Source organism: Meleagris gallopavo, chromosome 2 (assembly GCF_905368555.1).
Source record: "Meleagris gallopavo chromosome 2, MGAL_WU_HG_1.1, whole genome shotgun sequence".
Lineage (NCBI taxonomy): Eukaryota > Metazoa > Chordata > Aves > Galliformes > Phasianidae > Meleagris > Meleagris gallopavo.
Window position 1 is genome coordinate 39,600,014 of NC_139405.1, and position 21,257 is coordinate 39,621,270.

Below are 21,257 nucleotides of genomic sequence, written 5' to 3' on the forward strand. Positions count from 1 at the left end.
TCAGGTTTGCTTTGCACGTTTATATGCTTTACTGCTTGAGGGCCAGCTGCTTTAATGCACAACTTCATCTGAGTTAATAAACTTATAGACCCTACTCTGGTATGTGCAAAACTATCTCTGATGGCATGATGCTGAGTTTCATTATCTGTGGTTTAATCTAAGTGCTGAGTGTTCCCTACACTGTGTTTCTTAGTATTCTGACTGCTTTGGAGTCATACAAATTTGAGCAGTTCTCAGCATCTATACGGTTTCCATATCCATATTGCACTGTATCTGAATTCTTAATCTTTGGTTGTGTAAAAGTGTGATGCAGAGATGCATACTGGCCTTGGAAGTGCCTTTTGAGTTGTTAAACTCTGGCAAACCAATTAGAATCTCTCCCACCACCAAAATCCATTTGGCCTGTGAATATATGGCCAAGCTGATTGCTGAGTGGCTGAGTGACAGTAGTTAAAACCTGACAGACTACAAGTAAATTTGAACTGAAACAGCCTGATCTGGATTGGATGGGTTATGCTTACACACACACACACACACACACACACACAAAAGGAATCTTTGCAAGGAAAATATTGGTCCTCAAACAACAAATGATTGAAGTCTGCCTTGTGTTGTTTTTCTTGTTTTTTTCTTTTTCTGTTTTGTTTTTGTTTTTTAGTTTTTTCCTCTTTCCCCACCTCCTCTTCTCTTAGCAACTTGCAAGAACTGAAATCGTCCTGGCTATTTCTGCCTTCTAATTTGGAAAGAATCGTACCAATAAGTTGTTGGCTGACTGCATTTACTCTGGCTGCTTAAGATTAAACTTTCTGCCAAGTGTAAAATAAGCTTCAGAGCACGACAGTTGCAAGGGAAGTAATTCAATGAAATTACAAACAATAGAAGTAGATGAGTTTTACATGGAAGCCAGGAGATGTGGAAAAAAAGCACCTTACAATCTCACAGTCCAAAGGGAGCTGTAAACACACCGGTTACAAAAATATAGACATTTTAGTTAGCCATTTGATTTGAGGTAAATAATACTGGTTAGCTTTTTTTTTTTTTTTCCCTTTACATTTACTGCAGTAATTCGTCTCTGAATTTTCAAGTATTAAAAAAAAATTTCTAAGTAGTGTCTCCTCTGTTTTAGTAGACTTGTTTGGTTCGTAGCTTTGAATGTCAGAGCAGCTTATGTCTTGGAATGTTGAGTGTTATGCTGGTAATAGTAAGATGCAGACTAGAAACGTGTTGCTGAAGTTAGCATATCTGTTTTCAGCAAAGTAAAATACACTATTAAATATTGCAAATTGTTGAGATTTTGTGTTTCCAATTAGCTTGCTTATTCAGGTGAAGACTCACTGAATTTGGTCTGTCAAATTGTATTAAAACAAACAACAAGACCAACAACATTCCCTGAAGATTATAGGAAGAATTCCAGGGTGTATTAAGTTCCAGATGAAAATGTGAAGCAGGAAAGTGTGGAAAAGGCATTTGTTCTAAATGTATTGATTTCAGTTGTGATTTTCTAATGATTTTCTGTTACTTGGGTCTTTAATAGGAAATCTTCTGCCTGGCTTGAGGCAGCTGATGATGTACTACAAAGAAGGATTAAAATCAAATGAAGAATAAATGACATGGTTTAATTGCAGTTGGGGGAAAATACAACATTTTTTTCAAATTTGTCCCTAGAAATACACGCAGGGCGGCAGAAGTCTGGATGGATGAGTACAAGAATTTCTATTATGCAGCAGTGCCTTCAGCCAGGAATGTACCTTATGGAAAGTAAGTCACAATTACTACTTCTGAGGTGTAAGTAGTGATGGTACTTAGGTCCTTAAGATGTAGATCTACTGAGAAACTTGGGTTTTGTATACATTCATTAATGCATACAAACACAGCATCCAGACCTTGAAAACCATTCTTCTTTTTCCCTTTCTAGTATTCAAAGCCGAATGGAACTCAGAAAAAGACTTAGCTGCAAACCCTTCAAGTGGTATCTTGAAAATGTTTATCCTGAGTTACGGTGAGTTTCATCTGAATCTGAGATGGTGTGGAGTTTTGATTTGTCTTCTCCTGAAATCACTGGTTTCTCTTTCTCCTTCCTTGGCAATAAAATATAATCGTGGCCTTATTTGCTTTCATTATTGTTTGTTCTATTCCTAAAAATCCATTTTATCGAAGTAATCTTCTTTTCCACTTAAATGGAAGTGCAGCTGTAGCTGCAGTATTTCAGAGAACAGCATCCAAAGCCCTAAACTCCTCTGAGCCTGTCTCCTACATGGGCTTTTTGCTTGAGGGTACATTGTCCTCTCTCCTGTTGTCTTCCCTTTTAAAGTGTTGCCTTCACCGAAGCACATGACTAGCTGAGTGAGAAAGCTGAATCTCAGTACAGCAGAAATAACAGAAGCTAGCAGATAAGGAAGTCGTGCAAGTTTTGTAAGCATTGGTAAATGCACTGCTCTAAGAAGCAAAGTCACATGTTTTATTATCTCTTACTCCGTGGGCAATAGCTAACCTTTATGCATGTGTAGAGGAAAAAGCAAACTGAAATTATGGGTAACAAAACTAATACTTTCAAAATGAATCAGTGCTTACAGCATTAACATAGTACATGATACAAAGGAATAATTTTTTCTGCTGTAGAATGCATACTAACCAATGAAAAATCCTCAAAAAAAACATTTTTAGCACTTCTTGAATGAAAAGATTTTTGTTCAGTGATGTGTCTAGTGATAAGTATGTCTACTAGGTCACAAAATCACAATGTCTTGAGTTAGAAGGGACGCTAAAGATCATCCATTTCCAACTCTGCTGCTTTGGTATCTGAGTCTGTAAACTACTGTGTCTTCTGTCAACATAATATTGGTTGCACAATGGTAGGATACTGTCTGTGTGATTCATAGGAGTATTTATTGCTGAGGACACTTTGTGTCAGTGAAGTTGGATTGTTACTAGTAGAATACAGGCTTGGAATGCAAGAGCATCAGCTGTTACAGCCTTGCTGTACTTCGTACAAAGCCACACGTGTTAAAGAGTCTCATGAACCAGGATAATGCTGAGGAGGAAAGTTATTCTGTATTTCTCCTAAAGTGCCAGAGGATATTTATTTGTGTTTAATTTGTCAGAAGAAATATGGCTTGCAATTTTTCTTGGAAAATATGCTACAATAAGCATTACTGGTGCGTAATATTATCTTACTCTGTGTCACCTCCCTTGTGCTCACTCTGCTGAGTTGAATTGTTATATTCTTATTATAGTCTGAAGTTTTTAAAGGAGTTTGTACGCCCTTGCTTTTCTGTTTAATATGAACTTACGGTCTCTCTGCCCCACAAGGATACTCTGAATATGTTTGCCTATGTACTTCCAGACTATATGAATTCCACTTTATATGCAACTGTGTAAAAATAAGTATGAGTAAAACATTTTTTTTTTTTCTTTTTTCCCTTCAACCCCAACTTCAGTAAAGATCAATTTGGGACAAAAGTAGAATGTTTCTGATGGCTTGTCTGGAAAAAAGTGTGGTGATCTGAACTGATAGCATGAAGATATGAGCGACCTTAAATGATAATGATGTCACCTTTAATTTGGTCATTAAGCTGAGTTTGAATGTTCATCCTTGTTTTCTATTTTTGTCCTATGCTTGCAAGTTTGAGTTTGATCAGACATTTGTCTTCTGTCTTCAAAAGATGTTTGGAATTTCCAAATAGTAGCCATCACTCATCTTAAACCTCTCATCTTAAAAATACTTGATGAGGAGGTAAAAGAAATAGCAAAGATAAACTGATTGAGGGAGATATTTCTGGTTTTATTTTAGGGTCCCTGATCATCAAGATATAGCTTTTGGGGCTTTGCAGCAGGGTACCAATTGCCTTGATACTTTGGGCCATTTTGCAGATGGTGTTGTTGGAGTTTATGAATGTCATAATGCCGGAGGAAACCAGGTCTGTATGCTATTCATTTTTTTCCAAAATATGTGGTCTTAGGATTTAAAAATAAATTGAAACTAACTCAACCATATACTGTGTGCTAGTGATAGGTAAAGGAACTCAAATGAACAAATCAGTTATTTAGGCAGTCTGTTGTACAAATTTCTCCCTCAAATGTAGTTTTGCATTTTCAGGGTTAGAATCTGAGCAGAGGGGCTCATTCAGTACGATCAGGTTATCCCCTTCCTTTTTGTCTATTAATATTTATTTTTATGCTGGAAGCCAGGAATCTTTCCCAGGAGTTTTAGGCTTTCATAAAAAGCTTTAATCCATTAATAGGTATGTTTGATTTTTGGAGGAAGTTTTCTTAAGAAAAGATATGGATTGTTAAGCATATGGCCTAAGGTCAGCAAAATCAGAAGAGTGCTTTACTGTGATGCTGTATTAGTAATTTACAGTTTGTGGTAGTGGCATGTAAAAAATCTGTCTCAGATCCCTGCTCAGCTCTTCCAGAAAACAGAGGCATCTAAACTCCATCTCCTATTTGTTCAACAAAACTTATCTGATCCTACTTTTACTTACAAATATGTCGCATCTGTAGATGGGGGCATTATTGTAAAGAACCTAATTTGCAATCATGATTTCATCATTATTAACAAAGAATGTGCGTATGTACTCACTATTTTGTGTGATCACTAAACTTTTCAGTACCAATGTGATTATAAATTATAATAAATTTAAAACTAATAATCAAATGCATGTGTTAGATCAGAAGCCTGACCAATTGCAGATCTACTATTGAAAGAGTGATTGTATCAGAATGTTGTGCTGTGATTTAAATTAGAAGAGGAAAACCCTATAATCAGATAAAGCCTAACATAAGTAAGTTATTTCAGGCAGTGTATAATGTTGATTTGAATTGCTATTGTACATCTGAGATGTGTCTTCCATATCATTAAAGGGAATATACTTGGGGAGGTGTTTTCTGTTATCTTTATGAAAATGCACACAACTTCAGAATAGCACAGGGTTTTGTTTTGTTTTGTCTTTTTGTTTTGTTTTGTTTTTTTTTTTTTTTTTAGAAGAAGGGATAAGTGTGTCAAAGTATTGCCTCTGTGCAGAAGTTTTGATAGTTCCTCGTTATCCTGTATGTTCTCTATAGATACGTACACACTTCTTTCAGTCCTTCCCTCTTCCAAATCTGACCCCTCTTTTCAATTTTCAGTGCAATTTCACCTGTAAAGTTGACCTTGAAAAACAAATGTATGTTCTTTCTGTGATGGAATTTCAGACACGTTATGAGGCAGAGCAGGTCGACAATGGCTTTTTACATCCACGCTGATTTCCATATTGGATTTGTGGAATGAACGAAGTGATCTTAGCATGGGAGAAGGCTGGGGGAGCAAAGCAGAATCTTTAACTCTGTCCTATGTGTTTTGCAACTATTCTTGCTGAGAATGTTTAGGGCTGAGAGTAGTGGGTTAGACTGTAAGTACTCAACTACTGCAGGCTGTGGAAACCTTGTTCTACTATATGGAGAGTGTACTCTGGCTTATGCTTACACAGCTTAAAAAGCAAAACTTCAGTTTAAATAGATTTGTTCTCCTAAAGCAGACTGTTAGAAGAATTCAGTAGTCCAAAAGGTAGAATTGCACTTCAAAACAGATGAAGAAATTCTGATACATTGCTTTAACAAGTCTGTGTGAATCTTTAGGGTCATAATAAGGAGTTTAAGACAAACCAAATGCACTCAGGTGCAAGGGGAAAGTTTAAGGTTAGTAGTGCTCTATTAACTTTGTATTTCTGATTTATGAGACGGGTTTTTTTTTTTAAGATGTCCTGGTTTTCCAGTTGTCACACACATGACCTATTTCTAGCCTGCGTCCTGAACACATTGCATGCACTGTTTGCATTTTTTTCCTGTTCTTCTGTAGTGCTACGTGCTTAAACTTATCTCCACTATAGCAAATCACAGATCCTGATCCCTAGGAGGAAGCACCTGTACATTCTGTTTTACACTATGAAGGGCCATTACATAGATGTCTCCAGCTGCAGAACTTGGAACTTCTCTGAAGCTGTAGCTTTTGCTTTCAGATGAGCTAAGTTCCTGTGTGGTTGCTGGTTTGTCTGGGCCTTTTCTGGTCTTCTGATGGAAGGGTAAAGAAGGCTTTGACTTCCTTTTGCTGCAGGATTCTTGAATCCGAATTTTAACCACTACACTGACAGTATTTTCAAATGTCATTACTGAGTATAAATCATCTGTTTCATTGGCACTTGTGTTTGCTGATGAGCTCTAAAAATACTTGCTTACTTCCTTAAGTTGTTAAAAGTGGCTATTAATGATGCTACTTGGCCTTGGACAAAATGATTGGAATGAGAAGGCATCTGAGATTAAAACAGAATAGAATATCCTGAATTGAAAGGGGACCTCTGGGACCCTGGAGCTCCACACAGCACCACCCCAAATCCAAACCCTATGTCTGAGAGTGGTGTCTGATTGCTCCTTGAACTCCAGCACTTGCAGCTGTGCCCAGTGCCCTGGGCAGTCTGTTCCATGCCCACTGCCTTCTGGTGCAGAACATTTTCCTAGTATCCAATTTGAATGTAGTGAAAAAAAAAAAGATGTATTGAGAGCAAAAAGGAAAAGCTTTCAGCTTTTTGTTTTGGGAGCCATGAAAAGAGACATGCAGAGTTCTCCTTTCTTTTTGTTCTGCATAGTCAATTGTATTTATTCTAGTGGTAGCATAATATGGTGTCCATCTAATGATGTGCTGCTGGGCTTGCTTCCTGTATGATGGTGATTACTGGTAATCACATTGGAGAGAAGTTCTGATTGTTTCCTGAGCATCTGTTCTCAAAGAAATTTAATCACTGTTAAATCTACTGGGTTTAAGTGATCATGCAAGCTGAACATCAGTTACGGTATCAGAAAGTAAGTTGAAAAATGGGATGGGACTAGGCATCTAATTTCTTTCTGAAACACTCACTGCTTACAAAATAACACTAAATATAGCCAGACGTGAGCTAGTATATCTAGGTTTTTGTGTTACACAACCCTGACTCCTCTAAACTTACTGGAATGAAGTTAATTTTTCCTTTTTAAGTAGCAATGAGGGAGAACTAGACAGTTAGTGTGGCTCCAGCGAGGAAGGAGATCAAGTTCCTTCCTCAGAGGATAATGAGACACGGAGACCAATCTGGATCCTGGAGACCAGACTTCAGAGTGAGAGGCATGCAGAGTGTGAACGTTAGGGCAAGATCAGGTCCTGTGTAGGACACTGAGGTAAAACCACCTGGGCAGTGGTGCATACAGAACAACTTTTCTTTGCTCATCGTTTAAGAAACTGCTTGCTTATATGCATTTAAAGGAAATTCTCTTGTACATCACACTTTGGGTTGAAAGCCTCTTTCTCCCATTACCTCTGAGCTTGGCTGCCTTGTGTTCTGCTTTCTGGTGAGCTCTACCATTAGGAACTGTTTTCCCTCACGACACATGTGCGTTACCTAATGTGTGGATAGGGTGACCAGTGATATTGCAGACCTAGCTTGGTTTTTTCATATATGTAATGCGAAAGTTATATATAATCTATACAACTATAGCTACAGAAAATGTAGCTAGTTAGATACTTGCTTTAGAAGCTGGCCCTACTTGAGGACCTGTAACTTCCTGTTGTACCTCCGTAAAGCCAGTAGAGGGAGTAGTTAGTCAGCTAGCCCAGCCCAGCGTCGATTTGAGACCGTTGGAGTAAATGAAAGTGCTGTGTTTGAAAAGTACCATTTTTCTCATCTCCTTCTCTGTGGGCAACAATAAATTGTTCTAATGCTCTTACTGAGCCGTTTACAGGAGTTTAACCTGTGTTATGGATGCAGAGATAGCAGGTGCACCTTGTGTATAACTTAGTATAAATGATTTTGCATACTGTTCATAAATTTTACTTCCTTTTTCTAGGAATGGGCCTTAACAAAGGACAAGTCAGTGAAACACATGGATTTGTGCCTTACTGTTGTGGACAGAGCACCTGGTTCACTAATAAAACTTCAGGGCTGCAGGGAAAATGACAGCAGACAGGTCAGTATATCCTGAGTATTCTCTATGAACAGTGGGAAAACAAGGGTTGTGAATGAGAGTGCAAGAACACGCATTTGTGTCTGTATTCCGTTTAAAGAGTCTACTCTTTGCTCTGCATCATTCTTTGCATATGTAAAATTTGGATACATGACATCCTGCAGAGCAGCAGGAATAATTTTGTATATTGATCTTTCCTTTTTATAAACCAGTGACAATCTTATGATAACGTATAGAGCTGTTATCTCAAAATTGGCCTTATATAAAGGTTTCACCCAGCAGCTCTGTTGTGTGACAGTCTTCAACTGTCCCGTCCATTTTCTGAAATAAAGTATGTGTTTCATGATGTATATTTGAAAGGCCTTCAGTGGAGTTTGAAGATAATGTAGTCTGTCTCAGGAGAGGGTAGGTTAGCTTTCCTTTCCTCTTTGCAGCCGTGACCTGTTTATAACAGTGCTAGACTCCTTTGCTAGACTCCTTATTAATGCAGCAGTGCTACTTCATCTATTTCCCATGCCTGAGGAAAACCACATTTGCAGACTCGTATAGTCTTTTTGTTGTTGTCAGTTGTCATGTAACAGTTCTGTTTCTGCTAAGTCATCAGTTCTGATTTTCTGTTACCTTCCTTGTTTCCGTATTTCACTATTTGCAAACAGAAATGTTGATGTCTTGAAGAAGAAAAAATATTCTTGCCAATTTTCAGATAAAGAAAACAGGGAGGCAGTATTTTCTTGATAAGACTTGAAGGCAAAATTCAAAGAAAATAGAACAGAAAATCTTTTAACATCTTACAGTTTGTATTTACTCTGTCTGTCCTTGGCATCACCTTGGGCAACAGTGCTCCCGACAGCACAGACTAACCAGTTGACATCTTTATAACTGATTGATTTCTAGATTCCTCCAAGCTTGCCTTTGGTGATTGTACTTCTCGCTTCTTTATGTTCTGAACTGTAGTAGTAGTAGTGATTTTGTGGATGGGTTTTGTGACTTACTCTCTTCCTCAAACTAAAGGCTTTGGAAAGTCAAATATGGTGTGACAGCATATTTGAGAAGTGCTGAAGGAGAAGAAAACGATTTGGTGTATTCTGTATCTCATGCAGTGCACTAGCTGAAAGAACAGTTGCTTTGGCAAGGCTTTCTATAACGTACATACCCTTAATCAAGGATCGTCTAAACTGCATTATTGCAGTATTCACATCTCTCCTAAGCACAAGCCAGGAAAGCACATGAAGATTTCAGTTGATGGGATATAGAATGCTTTTTTTTTTTTTCCTGATTTTTTACGGCTTAACTTTATTCTCTCTTCCAGAAATGGGAACAAATTGAAAGCAACTCTAAACTGAGGCACGTTGGCAGCAACCTCTGTCTAGACAGCCGAAATGCCAAAAATGGTGGTCTCACTGTTGAGATCTGCAGTCCTTCTTTATCACAACAGTGGAAATTCACACTTAATCTGCAGCAGTAGAACTTACAAGCAAAATGCTGTTTCAACTTATAGACATCGGGCAAAGTTTTGATTGAATTACTGATGTATTTCTTAAAACTTTCCACGGAACTTATATACCTCAGTATTCCATCTTTATCTGAAAGTAGGAGAGTGCTGAAGCGGACGCCAGGGAACAGGTGGACTCGGAGCACTGCAAAGATTTCACTGAACGTGGCTGCAGCACAGCTTCTGCTTGGTGTGAAGACTGTAACAGTTCCTTTCTGTCTTCAGTTACATACTTGCACAGCAGATAACTAACTCTAGGAACAACTGATGTATGATAGAAAAAGGATCTTGAAAAACGCCTGTGGGGAACAGGGTCTGGGAGGGAGGGTGGGAAAAATTACCAGGAGAAGGTCATTTGAAATCTCCATTTACATAGAAATGCATTGTTTGTTTGTTGTTTCCAAAAACAGAGGTGTCATTTTGAACGTTTTTTTTTTCCTGTGTGTACTTGGTAATTTGAATATGAACTTTTCTATGATGGACTCTAAATATAAATATATAAAATATATATATTGCCAGCTCCTAATGATTTATATCAATTTTCATCACCCTATAATTATCAACGAAGTCATTGACGTATGTATAACCAGAAATTGGATCAAAAAGCTAGAAGAGTGGATCTTAATGAAGGTGCGGATTTTGTGCTGCTGAGTATGATGTCCATGGTAACACTGGATGCTTTTGCTTTGCAAATTGGATCTACTTTTTGAAGCTTCGCCCTCACTGGAGATCATGAAACTCAGGAGGAGAAAGAAAATAGCAGAATAAGCCAATGCATCTGCACAGATGATTGCTCGGATTGTTTATTCCAGCTTGGAAATTCATTACACGTGCTCTGGATATCGTTAATCTTGTACTTGATATTTGTGTTGATGATTTCTGTAATATTATGTCCTGAAATACTTCTCTTCATTACAAAATTGTACGAGTGGTGCAGATCTTGCACAGATGCAGCCATGTGGGTTCAGCACAATTTTATTCTGGGCCCTCATCATAACAAAAATTTCCTTGTCTCAAACTCTTCTCTTGAGTTCTGAGAGTAAGATGGAAGGGAATGTCACTGTTGGCAGCATGAGGTCTGAATTTTAATTTGCAAGGATGAGCAGTTAGGTAATATCTCTGAATTGCACTTACTTAATTTATAGGCCTGCTACTGGGTAATTTTCTTGGTTTTTTTTTTTTGTTTTTTTTTTTTGTAGTTGTTGTTGTTGTTTTGTTTCATTATATGGGGCTTTTGAGTGGATTCAGGTTTGGCTCTGGGAATCAGTCTGGATCCTATGTGGTGGTTTTCACCATTGAGCCTGTGTGTTTTACAGCGACAACTCAGCTGATGCCATTTTTATAATACTGTCAAAGTTAAATCAACTTTGACCTGTACTTTCTTATGTTTGCATAGACTATGTACTTTTTTATTAAAATAAATAAATAATTAAATGTTTGAATGAGCTTCTAAAATGAAAAGTGAGTAAGTAGTTTCAGCACTGATAAGTGACACAGCATTGGTGGGAGGAGAAAAAAAAAAAAAAAGAAAAAGAAAAAAAAAAAGAAAAGAAAAGAAATAGTGCAGGCCTGCAGTGCCAGGAAGTGGTTTTGGTAAGATATGGATCTTGGGGAAAAATGTAAGAGTTGATCACAAGGAGACAAAAAACATCTGCTGAACTGTATAACTCCAGTACAGTCCCCTGTTTCTTTATTTCTGGAAGTAGAGTAGTTCCTGATTCTTGAGTTTCCTTTGGCTGCATCTATATGTTAGGTATAGAGGTGGTACTCTTCCGGTCAGTAGCTCTAATTATATGTCAGTCAGTGTGCCACGAATATCTTATGTCTCTGGAGCTATGACCTGCAAGTATCTGCATACCTTTTGGATGTAGACATTAAATCCAACTTCTTCCATCCATCTGACTTTTTTTTTAATATGTGGGTAATTAATGCTTTTTTTTGTTTGTTCTTCACAGTCTATTTTCCTTAAATCTAGCCTGTTTTAGAGGCCATGCAGTGGGTGAACTAGTTTCCATCTCTTTGTCTCTCCCTATCTGTAGCCTTTTAACCTTGCTGAGAACTTGAAGAACATGATTCATAACATAGCAGTAGATTTCTGAATATTCTGGAGAAGAAATACTGAAATGTGGGCTCAGCAGCAAACCAGTTCTCGAGGTTTTGGAAAACAGAATTTAGAAGGAGAAAGCACTCAGCTTCTATGTGGATACTTCCACTTGCAACTTTGATCATAGTAAACATAGTGCTCAACTGAGATAAAAAGTTGTAGGTCTGAGCACTGGCCTCTTAACTCTGAGGTAGAATTGGAAAAAAAAATCATATTCCACCTCTTAAGTCTTAAATGTCAACTGGTATAATATAAAGTAGGAATATTTTCACTAATTCCCCGTGGATGCTGTGCATAGGGGCTTTAGAACAGCAGCTGTATTTTAAAGACAGCATTACTTTTCTTTGAGAGAACAGACAAGTGTTATCCTTTTGTTATGTTTACATGACAGTGTGCCAAAGTTAATTACTGTGATTTAAAAATATTTAGGAAATTGGCCCATGTGAAAGATAAATTAAGAGCCCTTGAAGCAAATGGTGATGGAGTCTTCTGAGAACTTTTCTTACCGTCTTCAGAGAAAGAATGGTGATGTTGTTCGTTTTGCAGATTTTCAAAACTTACTTTGGAAACTGTTTTTTCAGTTGGTTTGAAAAGTCTGCTGTACAGAGCTTGTACTTGTTCATTTTATAGATGGAAACCATCCTTGAAAAATTGTTTAACTTAAATAAAGAAGAATGCTTTATAGATAAACGTGTGGTGGTTGATGCAATTAAGTAAAACCAAGGAGTCTGCCTGAAGCTTGGTTGTTTTGTAATTTGATATAAAAGTGTGTGTACATGAATATATATTTATATTTAAGAAAAGAGAATTTGCTTTTAATGTGATAGCTTTGAGGAAATTCTTATTTTCAAAGCTGTTTCCAATTGGGTGAATTTACTCTGACAGTAGTTACCTAAAAATACATGGTTAAGGCATGTCCCTTAACCTGACCCAGTTAGATCTGATCTTCTCAAGACTAATGCTGTTCCTCTTTTCACTTTCAGAAAGTGCTGTTCCAAGCATGGCAGGGCTTACTTCAGCCTGGAGGGACTTGAGGAAGAGTATTGCAACAACGACTCTAGTAGTTGATTGGCATGCCTGTCGTCGCCTGCTCACATCATGGAATGTGCCCAAAGAAGCGCAGCAAAGCTGGTGAAGGGTCTTATGGGGAGTGGCTGAGAGATGTGGGATTATTCGGTCTGATGAAGAGGAGGCTCAGGGGAGACCTTATTGCTCTCTACAACTCCCTGAAAGGAGGTTGTAGTGGAGGTCAGGTCAGCCTTTTTTCACAGGTAACAACGATAGGATGAGAGGTAATGGCCTCAAGTTGAGGCAGTAGATGTTCAGGTTGGATATTAAGAAAAATGCAATCTCTGAAATAGTGGTGAGGCAGGGGCATAGGCTGCCCAGGGAGACAGTGGATTCACCATCCCTAGAAGTGTTCAAGAACCATGTGGATGTGACACTGAGGGACATAGTTAATAGGCATGGTGGGGATGGGTTCACAGTTGGACTAAATGATCTTAAATGTACTTTCCAATCTTACTGATTCTGTGATTCTGTGTTTCTCTCTGTGCTTAATCAGAGATTTCTTCTGTATGCTGGGTGGTAATTCAGATGTCTGGAGTGCTCTTGAAGAAAGATCTGAAGTAGTCTCTAAAACAAAACTTAAAAAGACACCTTTTTTAAAAAGTATTTTTTCCTGGGGGACAAGAACCTCACAGGTGTAGTTTAGAGAACTTCAAAATGAAGTGTCACACTGGCCCAATTGGGAAGGGGGCAAATTCTCCTTAGTAGGTGATGGAGAGCTGTGAATGTGAGATCTTCCTCTTCTGGGCTGCAGTTGGGACACAGTACCTGATTGCAACATATCTGTGATAGATGTGGGCTGCAAATCCAACAACTACTACAGGGTACAATCTGTCCAGGAAGGCAAGCAGGAGAATGAATGAAATTAAAATCACAGCTGGGATGTTTTATCCAGTTTCTGAGGCTCAAATGAGCTTGAGGCACATCCTTTTCTACTCAGCAGCATATGGAACTAGAACACTTGCTCCTGCTCTAAGAAACCTAGGTTTGCAGTTAGCCCCAAGGACTTATCAGCTAGAATAACCTGCAGAGGCATTTATAGGAAAGATATAAATGCTTTAATTGTACTGACAGGAGGATTTTTGCCTATCAAGCCGTAGGGAAGGAGAGTTCTTTGGTGTAAGCTTACTCTCCCTGTGTGCTGGAGGTAGGAGACTGGTTGTCACCTTTCAGAAAGTTTAAATGAAATCTAAATGGAATCTTCTATCAAGAAAATAGACCACTGATTAATATTTATGGTTGGAAAAATAAAATTGCCCTGTCAAACTGCAGTAAACAGAAGAAAACACCTTGTATTTACAGACTGTATTTGAGAATTCAAATGAGGGTTCTCCATCTTAAATGCCTTTTGACACCTCTGAGCTGACAGGTAATACTGGGAAGCAATTAGTCTTCTGGGAGTAGTACCTTTGTAATCTAATCCAGTGATAAATGCAGAAGTCTGTCTCATGTCTCTGTAGAGCCTTAGGCTTTTTCCATGGGTGCTTTTCCTAGTAAGCTGCTTAATGTAAGTATCTGAACTGTCCAGCAATTTTTGAATTCCTTCTGACTAAAACTTAATTGTTTCCTTTGCCTTGTTTCCAAATATATATCAAAGTTTCTCATCTGTTGTAACTTTCTGGCTGGAATGTCAGGTCATGCTTTTTCGCCTATTTGTATGCATGGGTTTCTGTTTGCCTATCATTATGCTCACAGTCAGATATTTACACCATTTTTATAAGGGAATGTTAAAACTTTTTTTCTTCATGTTTAAATAAAGTGTATTTTAAATATATAATTTTCAAGAGGATCCCTGACTGTACATAACTGAATACTGAGAGATTATAATGCTAAACTGCTCGAGGTGAGGGTGGTTGTCTTAGTTGAGGTGGGTCCTGTAGAGTACTGTCCAATTCCTGCCTGGAATAGGACTACCATAACCTTAGTTAATTTTAAATTACATTTTTATGTATGAAAAAGTCTACACTGTTTTACTTGTATTTATATTAAATATAGATATGCTATAGATTAGCGTGATCCTCAGTTGCATGCATCGCTCTCCTCATCCAGACTGAAATACAATGAAATATTTCATAGCGATAATTACAAGAGGCTTATTCCTGTACAGAATGACTTCAAATGAATAGAAGCCATTAAAAAAAATATAGTCTGGGATAATAGGCTGTGATTACAGAATGAGCGAAAATGTCAGAGTTGTATCTCTTGTTAGACTGCACATTTTATTTACAACTTATCATCCAGCAGCTATTTTAAGATCTGCCAGTAATCAAGCTGAAAAATTGGGAATTAAGTCAGTGCACAGATGTTCTCTCTGTGCAGCCCTCCAAGAGGTTGTCGGATGAATGGGTGCAAAATACTCTTTTGACTGGATTTGATTTCTTGCATAGTGAGCTACAATATGCTCCTATGCTGCAGGAAGAGGGACCTGTTTGATTTCAATTTGTTATTTCTACCCAGCAAATGTATGACGTTGTTTTAATTAAAAGAGATCTTGAAATAGGAAACACCTATGTTTACTGCCATGCTCACAGTATTTAAACTTGGCCTTTGGGAGTCCAAGTTTTTAGGTAAAAATAGGAGGTTAGAAAGTGCTACTGAGTGCTATGCCCCAATTGCCTGGTGAGAACTATTTCTGCAAAATATACTTCCTAATATTTGTGCTCCTCGTCAAGAAAATTGGCAACACTGAAATGCTAAAGCACTTTGCCCATCCTGTGGAGCTGTGGGACTCATCAGCTGTATTTCCCCTCCTGGTCATCACAGTGAGACCTTGGATACCAGTTTGTCTCTGTCTTGTACTGACCTATGAGGTAGCAAACACTTATTAGATATGTTTTGTAGTGAGCTAATGTGGAGCATAAAGAAGATTGCAAAAAAAAAAAAAAAATCATGGGAAGAGCTCAGTTGTTCCTTACAGTCGCTGCAAGCCATTAGAGCTTGGCTTAAGTAGATTGCAAATCAAACCCTTTGTTTTTTGAGTGAGCCTGAGTGCTGGGATGTTCTTTTTTTGCTTTCCAGTGGAGATGACTTCTGTGTAGTGTTGTTTTTTTATGATTACAATTTATTACCAAAACAGCCTTACTGCTGGTATCAGAGTGACAAGTTGGGAAGAGAGAAGGGAGAGCAAGAGATGGGAAGGAAACGTTTTGCTAAGTTAGATCCAAACCTCAGTTTTAGCATCAAGTTTATGTTTGATGGGGATTTTAGCTACTTGGAAGGGGCTTGACTCTCTCATTGAGATAATCTTGAGAAAGAAGATGTTACACCTTGATTGCAGTTTGTGTTTTGTATGATATGGTGCACACCGTAATGGTGTTGGACTCTCTGCCAACTGCTCTCAGAATTATATTAAGGTTTTAATTTGGCTTTTTCTATTGAAAATTGTAGGAACTATAAAAGAATATGGCGCTGTATTCATGTAGTTGGCAAGAGTGGAAGAAAAGTGAAGTGGAAGCATCAGAGAAAGCAAAGTGAGATGGTATGGAGAAGCAGCTGCAGGGCAAATTTACCTCTAAGGAAATGAGGGTCCAAATTTCTTCTGTCTGGACCTAAATTTCTTACTAGTCAGGCTGACCTGGGTGGGAACACATGGAAACTGTGTTGAGGGAAGTGGAAAAAACAAGAGACATCTTTATTTCCTTCTTCCAGAAGAGTATTGCTTACAGCACAGTTGAATGTGTTTCAGGGACAGTACATTTGTAAATTAAGATAAAATAAGATGTAACTGTCTTGCGTGCTACAGCATAAGCTCTGACATCTTCAGCAATGGTATCTGTGCCAAGTCCTCAGCTTCTTTTTGGATGTGACCTCGGAGAAAAGCATTGAGTTCAGATATAGAAGACTGAATACAATTTTCAAAAGTGTTTAGGACGATATTTAATGATAAAATTTAGGCAATTAAGCATCATTGGAAATCAACGATTTTGAGAATTAGGAAATCTCCTTCTCCAGCTGATCTAATTCTTTTTTTCTTTGTCAGCTATTCTAGTAGAAGATTGTTTTAATGACTAATTGTTTCCAGGCTGAAATTCTAGCTTCAACTCCCAGCCATTTTGTCTGCTAAGTAAGTTTCATCTCTCAGAATATTCTTCGTTATGTCAGAGCTTCTGGAGACTGATCCTGTCATGTCTTAGCTCTTCCCCTCACAGGCTGAACCCAGCAGCAAACAGGCTTTGCAGATCACCAGGCTTTATTCCATCTGGGCAGATGGAAGGGTGATGAGATATGACTGTCCTCCTGCTCTGGCAAAAGCAGAATTAGGTCCTTACAGTTGTTACCTGTCAGATGTCCATCGATGCTGACCACGCGTGTTGTCCTTTGGAATTGGTAATAGAGACAGACAGGTCCTAGTGTGCTCTGAGAAGCTTTGAATCAATGATACCAAGGGGATGGCAGATCTTCCTTGACTTCCAGCAAATCCAGCACAGCGGGATAAATCAACGTTCAGGCAATAAGGCAGGTTTGTGTGTACATGTGCAAGCAATAAAACATTGTTGGATATCCAGAAGAAGTGTTTGCATCTCAGGCTACTGATCTGAACTGGTGCTTCTCAGGGCTGTCAGTTTGCCTAGGAAACATCCCCCAAAATTATTCTTGTCTATCCACAACCTATGACATATTGTGGTTCCTGTTTTTCTGAACAAGATTATGTGCTGGAATAGATTAAAAAATATGTTCATACAACATGTTGGTAAACCTGTAAAGGTGTGAGGAAAAGACATCAAAAGGTAGTCTCTAAATCAAAGATTGATAGGAGCTTGGAGGGCAAGTGGAGGAAATAATACTGTGTTAATCTCATTCCTTTGATTCTTCCTTAAGCATTTGCTGCTGTCTGGATGCTGAGTTAGATCATCATCTGATCCCTGCTGGCTAACGGTTTCCAGCTGAAAAATGTTGGATGGCTCATATCACAGGTGGACGAATATGTGAATGCACAGAGAACAGCATGTGAGTGCATCTCCAGGAATGTGCAGGGTGGCTGTGCTGATCGAGCATAGGAGTGAGAACTGAGCAGCTGGTGTATGATGTGTTCTGTAGAGAATCCCATCTCCAGCTCTTGTTTCAAATTAGCTTTCTTTTGCTACAGTTTACCTGCGAAGTTATCTGTATAACATCATGCATAAACTGTGAACAAAGGGGTGGACAATTTTGATATTACAATGGCATACAGCTGCAGAAAGTTATTTAAATTTAAGGCTTTCATCTGGAAAGATGAAAAAATGATCATAGAATAGGTCAGAAAAATGAACTTTTTGTATTATTATTAATAGAAATCTAACGCTTTTAGGGATCAAATGCCACATGCTACTTAAGGAATTTTCTGCCTATCTAACATAGCTGCAGATATAGGGGGGAAAAAAGCTAGCATTTTCAATAGCATCTTGAGTAGACACAGCATCTTTGACATTCTGGTGTCTCCTCATTGCACAGTCCCAAAGGATAGGCTTCTGAAGAAAACAAATTTTTATAGACTACTGAAAACATGCCATGGAATTTTCCACTAGCATGCATGCAATGATCTTTGCTATGCATCTGAATTTGGACTTTTATCAGCAGTGTTAGGAGAGAGACTTGTATGAATTTCCCAATATCCTCACCCGGCACAAAGAGGAGTCTTGGTTGAAGATGTGTTAGTGGTAGGATAGGTAGAGGTAATGGCCTTAAATTGTGACAGAAGAAGTTCAGCTGGATATTAGGAAAAATTTCTTCTCGAAAGAGTGGTGAGGCATGGGAATGGGCTGCCCAGGGAGATGGTGGGGTTACCATCCCTGGACGTGTTCAAGAGCTGCGTGGATGCAACACTGAGGGGCTTTAGTGGGCATGGTGGGGGTGGGCTGATGGTTGGACTAGATGATCTTAGTGGTATTTTTCAAACTTTCTATGATTCTATGATGTGTTACCATGGGCTCCATCAGAAGATAAAAAGTGATAAAAAGCAGTGACTTGTTCAATCAGATAATTGGTTGCACTGAGAGATGTGGTGGGAACCAACCCCACCATTTTTGCTAGTGCCAGTGCTATACCTGTTTTGTGACCCATTTCATGTGGATGATGAGGTGCTCTGCCTTGCCACACAGGACTGAGCCTGGCAGAAATGAGCAGTTCTCTCAAAGCAACGGCCACAGAGTGACTTTCCTGACAGAAAGAAAAGCATCCATTTTAAGATACTCTTCTTCCTCACAGAGTTATTTACATCTGGCAAAAGTAGAAGTCATTTCATAGGGTGACACAGAGGATGTGTTCAAGCCTAGGTGAAGCTGACCGCTGGGCTCCCTTGAGGCAGCTCGCTGTGCTCTGACTGTGTTTGAACCTTTGGCCTCTCTCACAGGGAAGACTACGGTGTGCCCGGGCAGCTCAGGTCTCTGAGTCAGCGCTTGGAGCACGAGCTTCCTGAGGAAAGCCAGAGATGGCAGCAGGACAAGTTCCCTGCTGGTTCCAGCGTTCCGGTTTCCTCTTCTTGGCAGAACGGAATTTGATTTTTCTCACCACTATTACGGGCTGTGAAGAACAGCTCTTAAATTAGCCCTGAGGAGTTGCAAAGGTAGAAGTGAGCTCACCGCGGGGCGTTGGGTTTGACGCATGCACCAGGCACACATTTTTACCTGACCCGACTGATCAGCTGTGCTGCATGCAAGTTTCTCTTTTCAGTTTGTTTTTGTTTTAATTAACTTCTGGCCACCGTGCCAAATGCTTGGCCTGCATCTTTCTAGCTGCTGCTGTGCAGTTAGTGGCGATCCTTGGCCAGATTCCAGCTCAGGTGGCACAGTTCCATTTTGGGAACACACCATGGATCTCAAGGCCGTTTGAGGGCATGCAGCAGCCAGAACTTGCCAAATGTCTCCTGGGGAGCCAGACAGGGTTGATGAGCTGGGCCCGTGTGCAGACAAGGGGCTGATAAGGGCCTGGCGTGTGAGGTGATACTCTGAGTACCCCTCCGGGGAGAGACTGGGCCTTCCTCAGCACCCAGCACTGCAGAGCTTTGGTGTTGCTCCAGAGGGAAAGATATCCTCTGGGGTGCTTCAGCCTTTGTGCAGAGCCACACAGCACAGCCACAGCAGCAAATCAGTGCTGGTTTTTGTTAACAAAATGAGAAACTGGGTTAAGTACCCCAGGCGATGCAATCCCAGAGGCTGCTGTGAGGCTGTCATTGCTGGAGAGGCTGTCAGCTGCAAAAGGGCAATGCTGCCTTGCAACAGCAAACCTAACAACACTATAAATAACTCCTTGTTACTAGAAAATAAATGGCAAGATTAAAAATTGTTTTTCTGCCCTAGTTTTCTTCCTTTGGGGCAGCAACAGAACAATTTGGCTTTTTGCAGGGGCCAAAAGCAGCAAAAGGAATGGGCAACAGGCAGGGCGAGCATGTAGGGGAGGAGAGAGTTGCATGAGCAATAGAAAGCTGGTGCTGGCTCCTGTTGGGTCCACTCAGGTGCTTACATTCAGGGTGCACATGCTTCTTCCAGGTCAGGATGAGGGCAGGTGTATTTTACACAATGTGAAAGTAGCTTCTAAAACTACTGTAGTGCACAATGCCTTGAAATTGACTGCTGTCACCACAGGTGAGTGCTGCTGAATATGTGTGACATGTAACTGCCTGGTAGCTGCTTTTACTGCACTAACCCTGACCCCTGAAGGGAATACAGGGATTTAGTGACTGGTTTGAGTCCAATTGAAGTGCCTTTCAGGTGCATCAGAGCCCAGCTCCTGGCTATAGCAATACATTTTCTTGATTAAAAGTGCTGGAGCCTCTCTTATTTTAATCTGTTTGTTGAACCTGACTTGCAGTATTTAATAGCTCTGGTTGTGGGTCACCATCTGTATTTGGTTTAATAAATGCTTGATCTTATCTGCTGTCCTCAAGGATAGTAACTGTGGATTTCTGCAGTGAGTGACATTTTTGAAACTGCTTTTCTGAGCAGTGCCCCATCTGCCCTACATTAATTGTAGAATAGGATTTGGGATGTCTGTCTCCGGTGCAGAAATGGTATTGGACCAGGTGGTGAGTTGTTGGGCACAGCAATGGAGATCGGGCACAATGAGAAGTTAAACAGTACTCGAAAACAGAGGAAAGCTGATACCAACAGAATTACCTTTTTCTTTCCAAGTGTTGGGTGGAAGCTTCAGCGGTTGGGTGGGGACACAGTTGCTTATGTTTGTACAGCAGCCTCTTCTGCTTAAATATTGAAGTGATAATATTTGCACATATACATTAATTCCTGTTTGATTTTATCTCCAGCAGTTTGTGTTAAAAGGCTTTGGGGTATAGACAGATCAGCAAGCAATGCACCTCTCCAGCTTGTGAAACAATTCCAGCATGGCTGGCTGCAGATGCTGATCTCACAGCAAATTAAAGGAAGGTCTCCCCCCTCCCTGTATTCCTTCACAGACAGAGTATTATTTTGAACTGTGTCTGGCTGCTGGAAGCTTGACAAGATTTTCTTTTTATTTATTTTAAATATTGTGTGTCTGTCTAAAAGAGATTAGCGTTTTTTCCTTTGCTGTTTCCTCCAATGACAATGACATGCTGTGATTCTGCCTCATTCTTCTTGGCCAGTTCCAATCTGAAGGAATATCTAACTCTTCATTTAAGCTTGAAATTCAGCTCCGAGTTGTGAAAGTGTAAGT

General features: G+C 39.4%; 1 protein-coding gene across 1 annotated transcript in view; it reads left to right on the plus strand.

Annotated features, from left to right (window-relative positions):
• GALNT2 (polypeptide N-acetylgalactosaminyltransferase 2) overlaps positions 1–12,254 on the plus strand; it is a 93,103-nt gene extending 80,849 nt beyond the window's left edge. Inside the window, exons 12-16 of the mRNA XM_085219765.1 lie at positions 1,666–1,758; positions 1,916–1,999; positions 3,791–3,917; positions 7,852–7,971; positions 9,278–12,254. Of these exons, the coding sequence (XP_085075891.1) occupies positions 1,666–1,758; positions 1,916–1,999; positions 3,791–3,917; positions 7,852–7,971; positions 9,278–9,433 (580 nt within the window). The 3' untranslated portion in view covers positions 9,434–12,254. The remainder of the gene's footprint in view (positions 1–1,665; positions 1,759–1,915; positions 2,000–3,790; positions 3,918–7,851; positions 7,972–9,277) is intronic.
• The last annotated feature ends 9,003 nt before the right edge of the window (positions 12,255–21,257 follow it).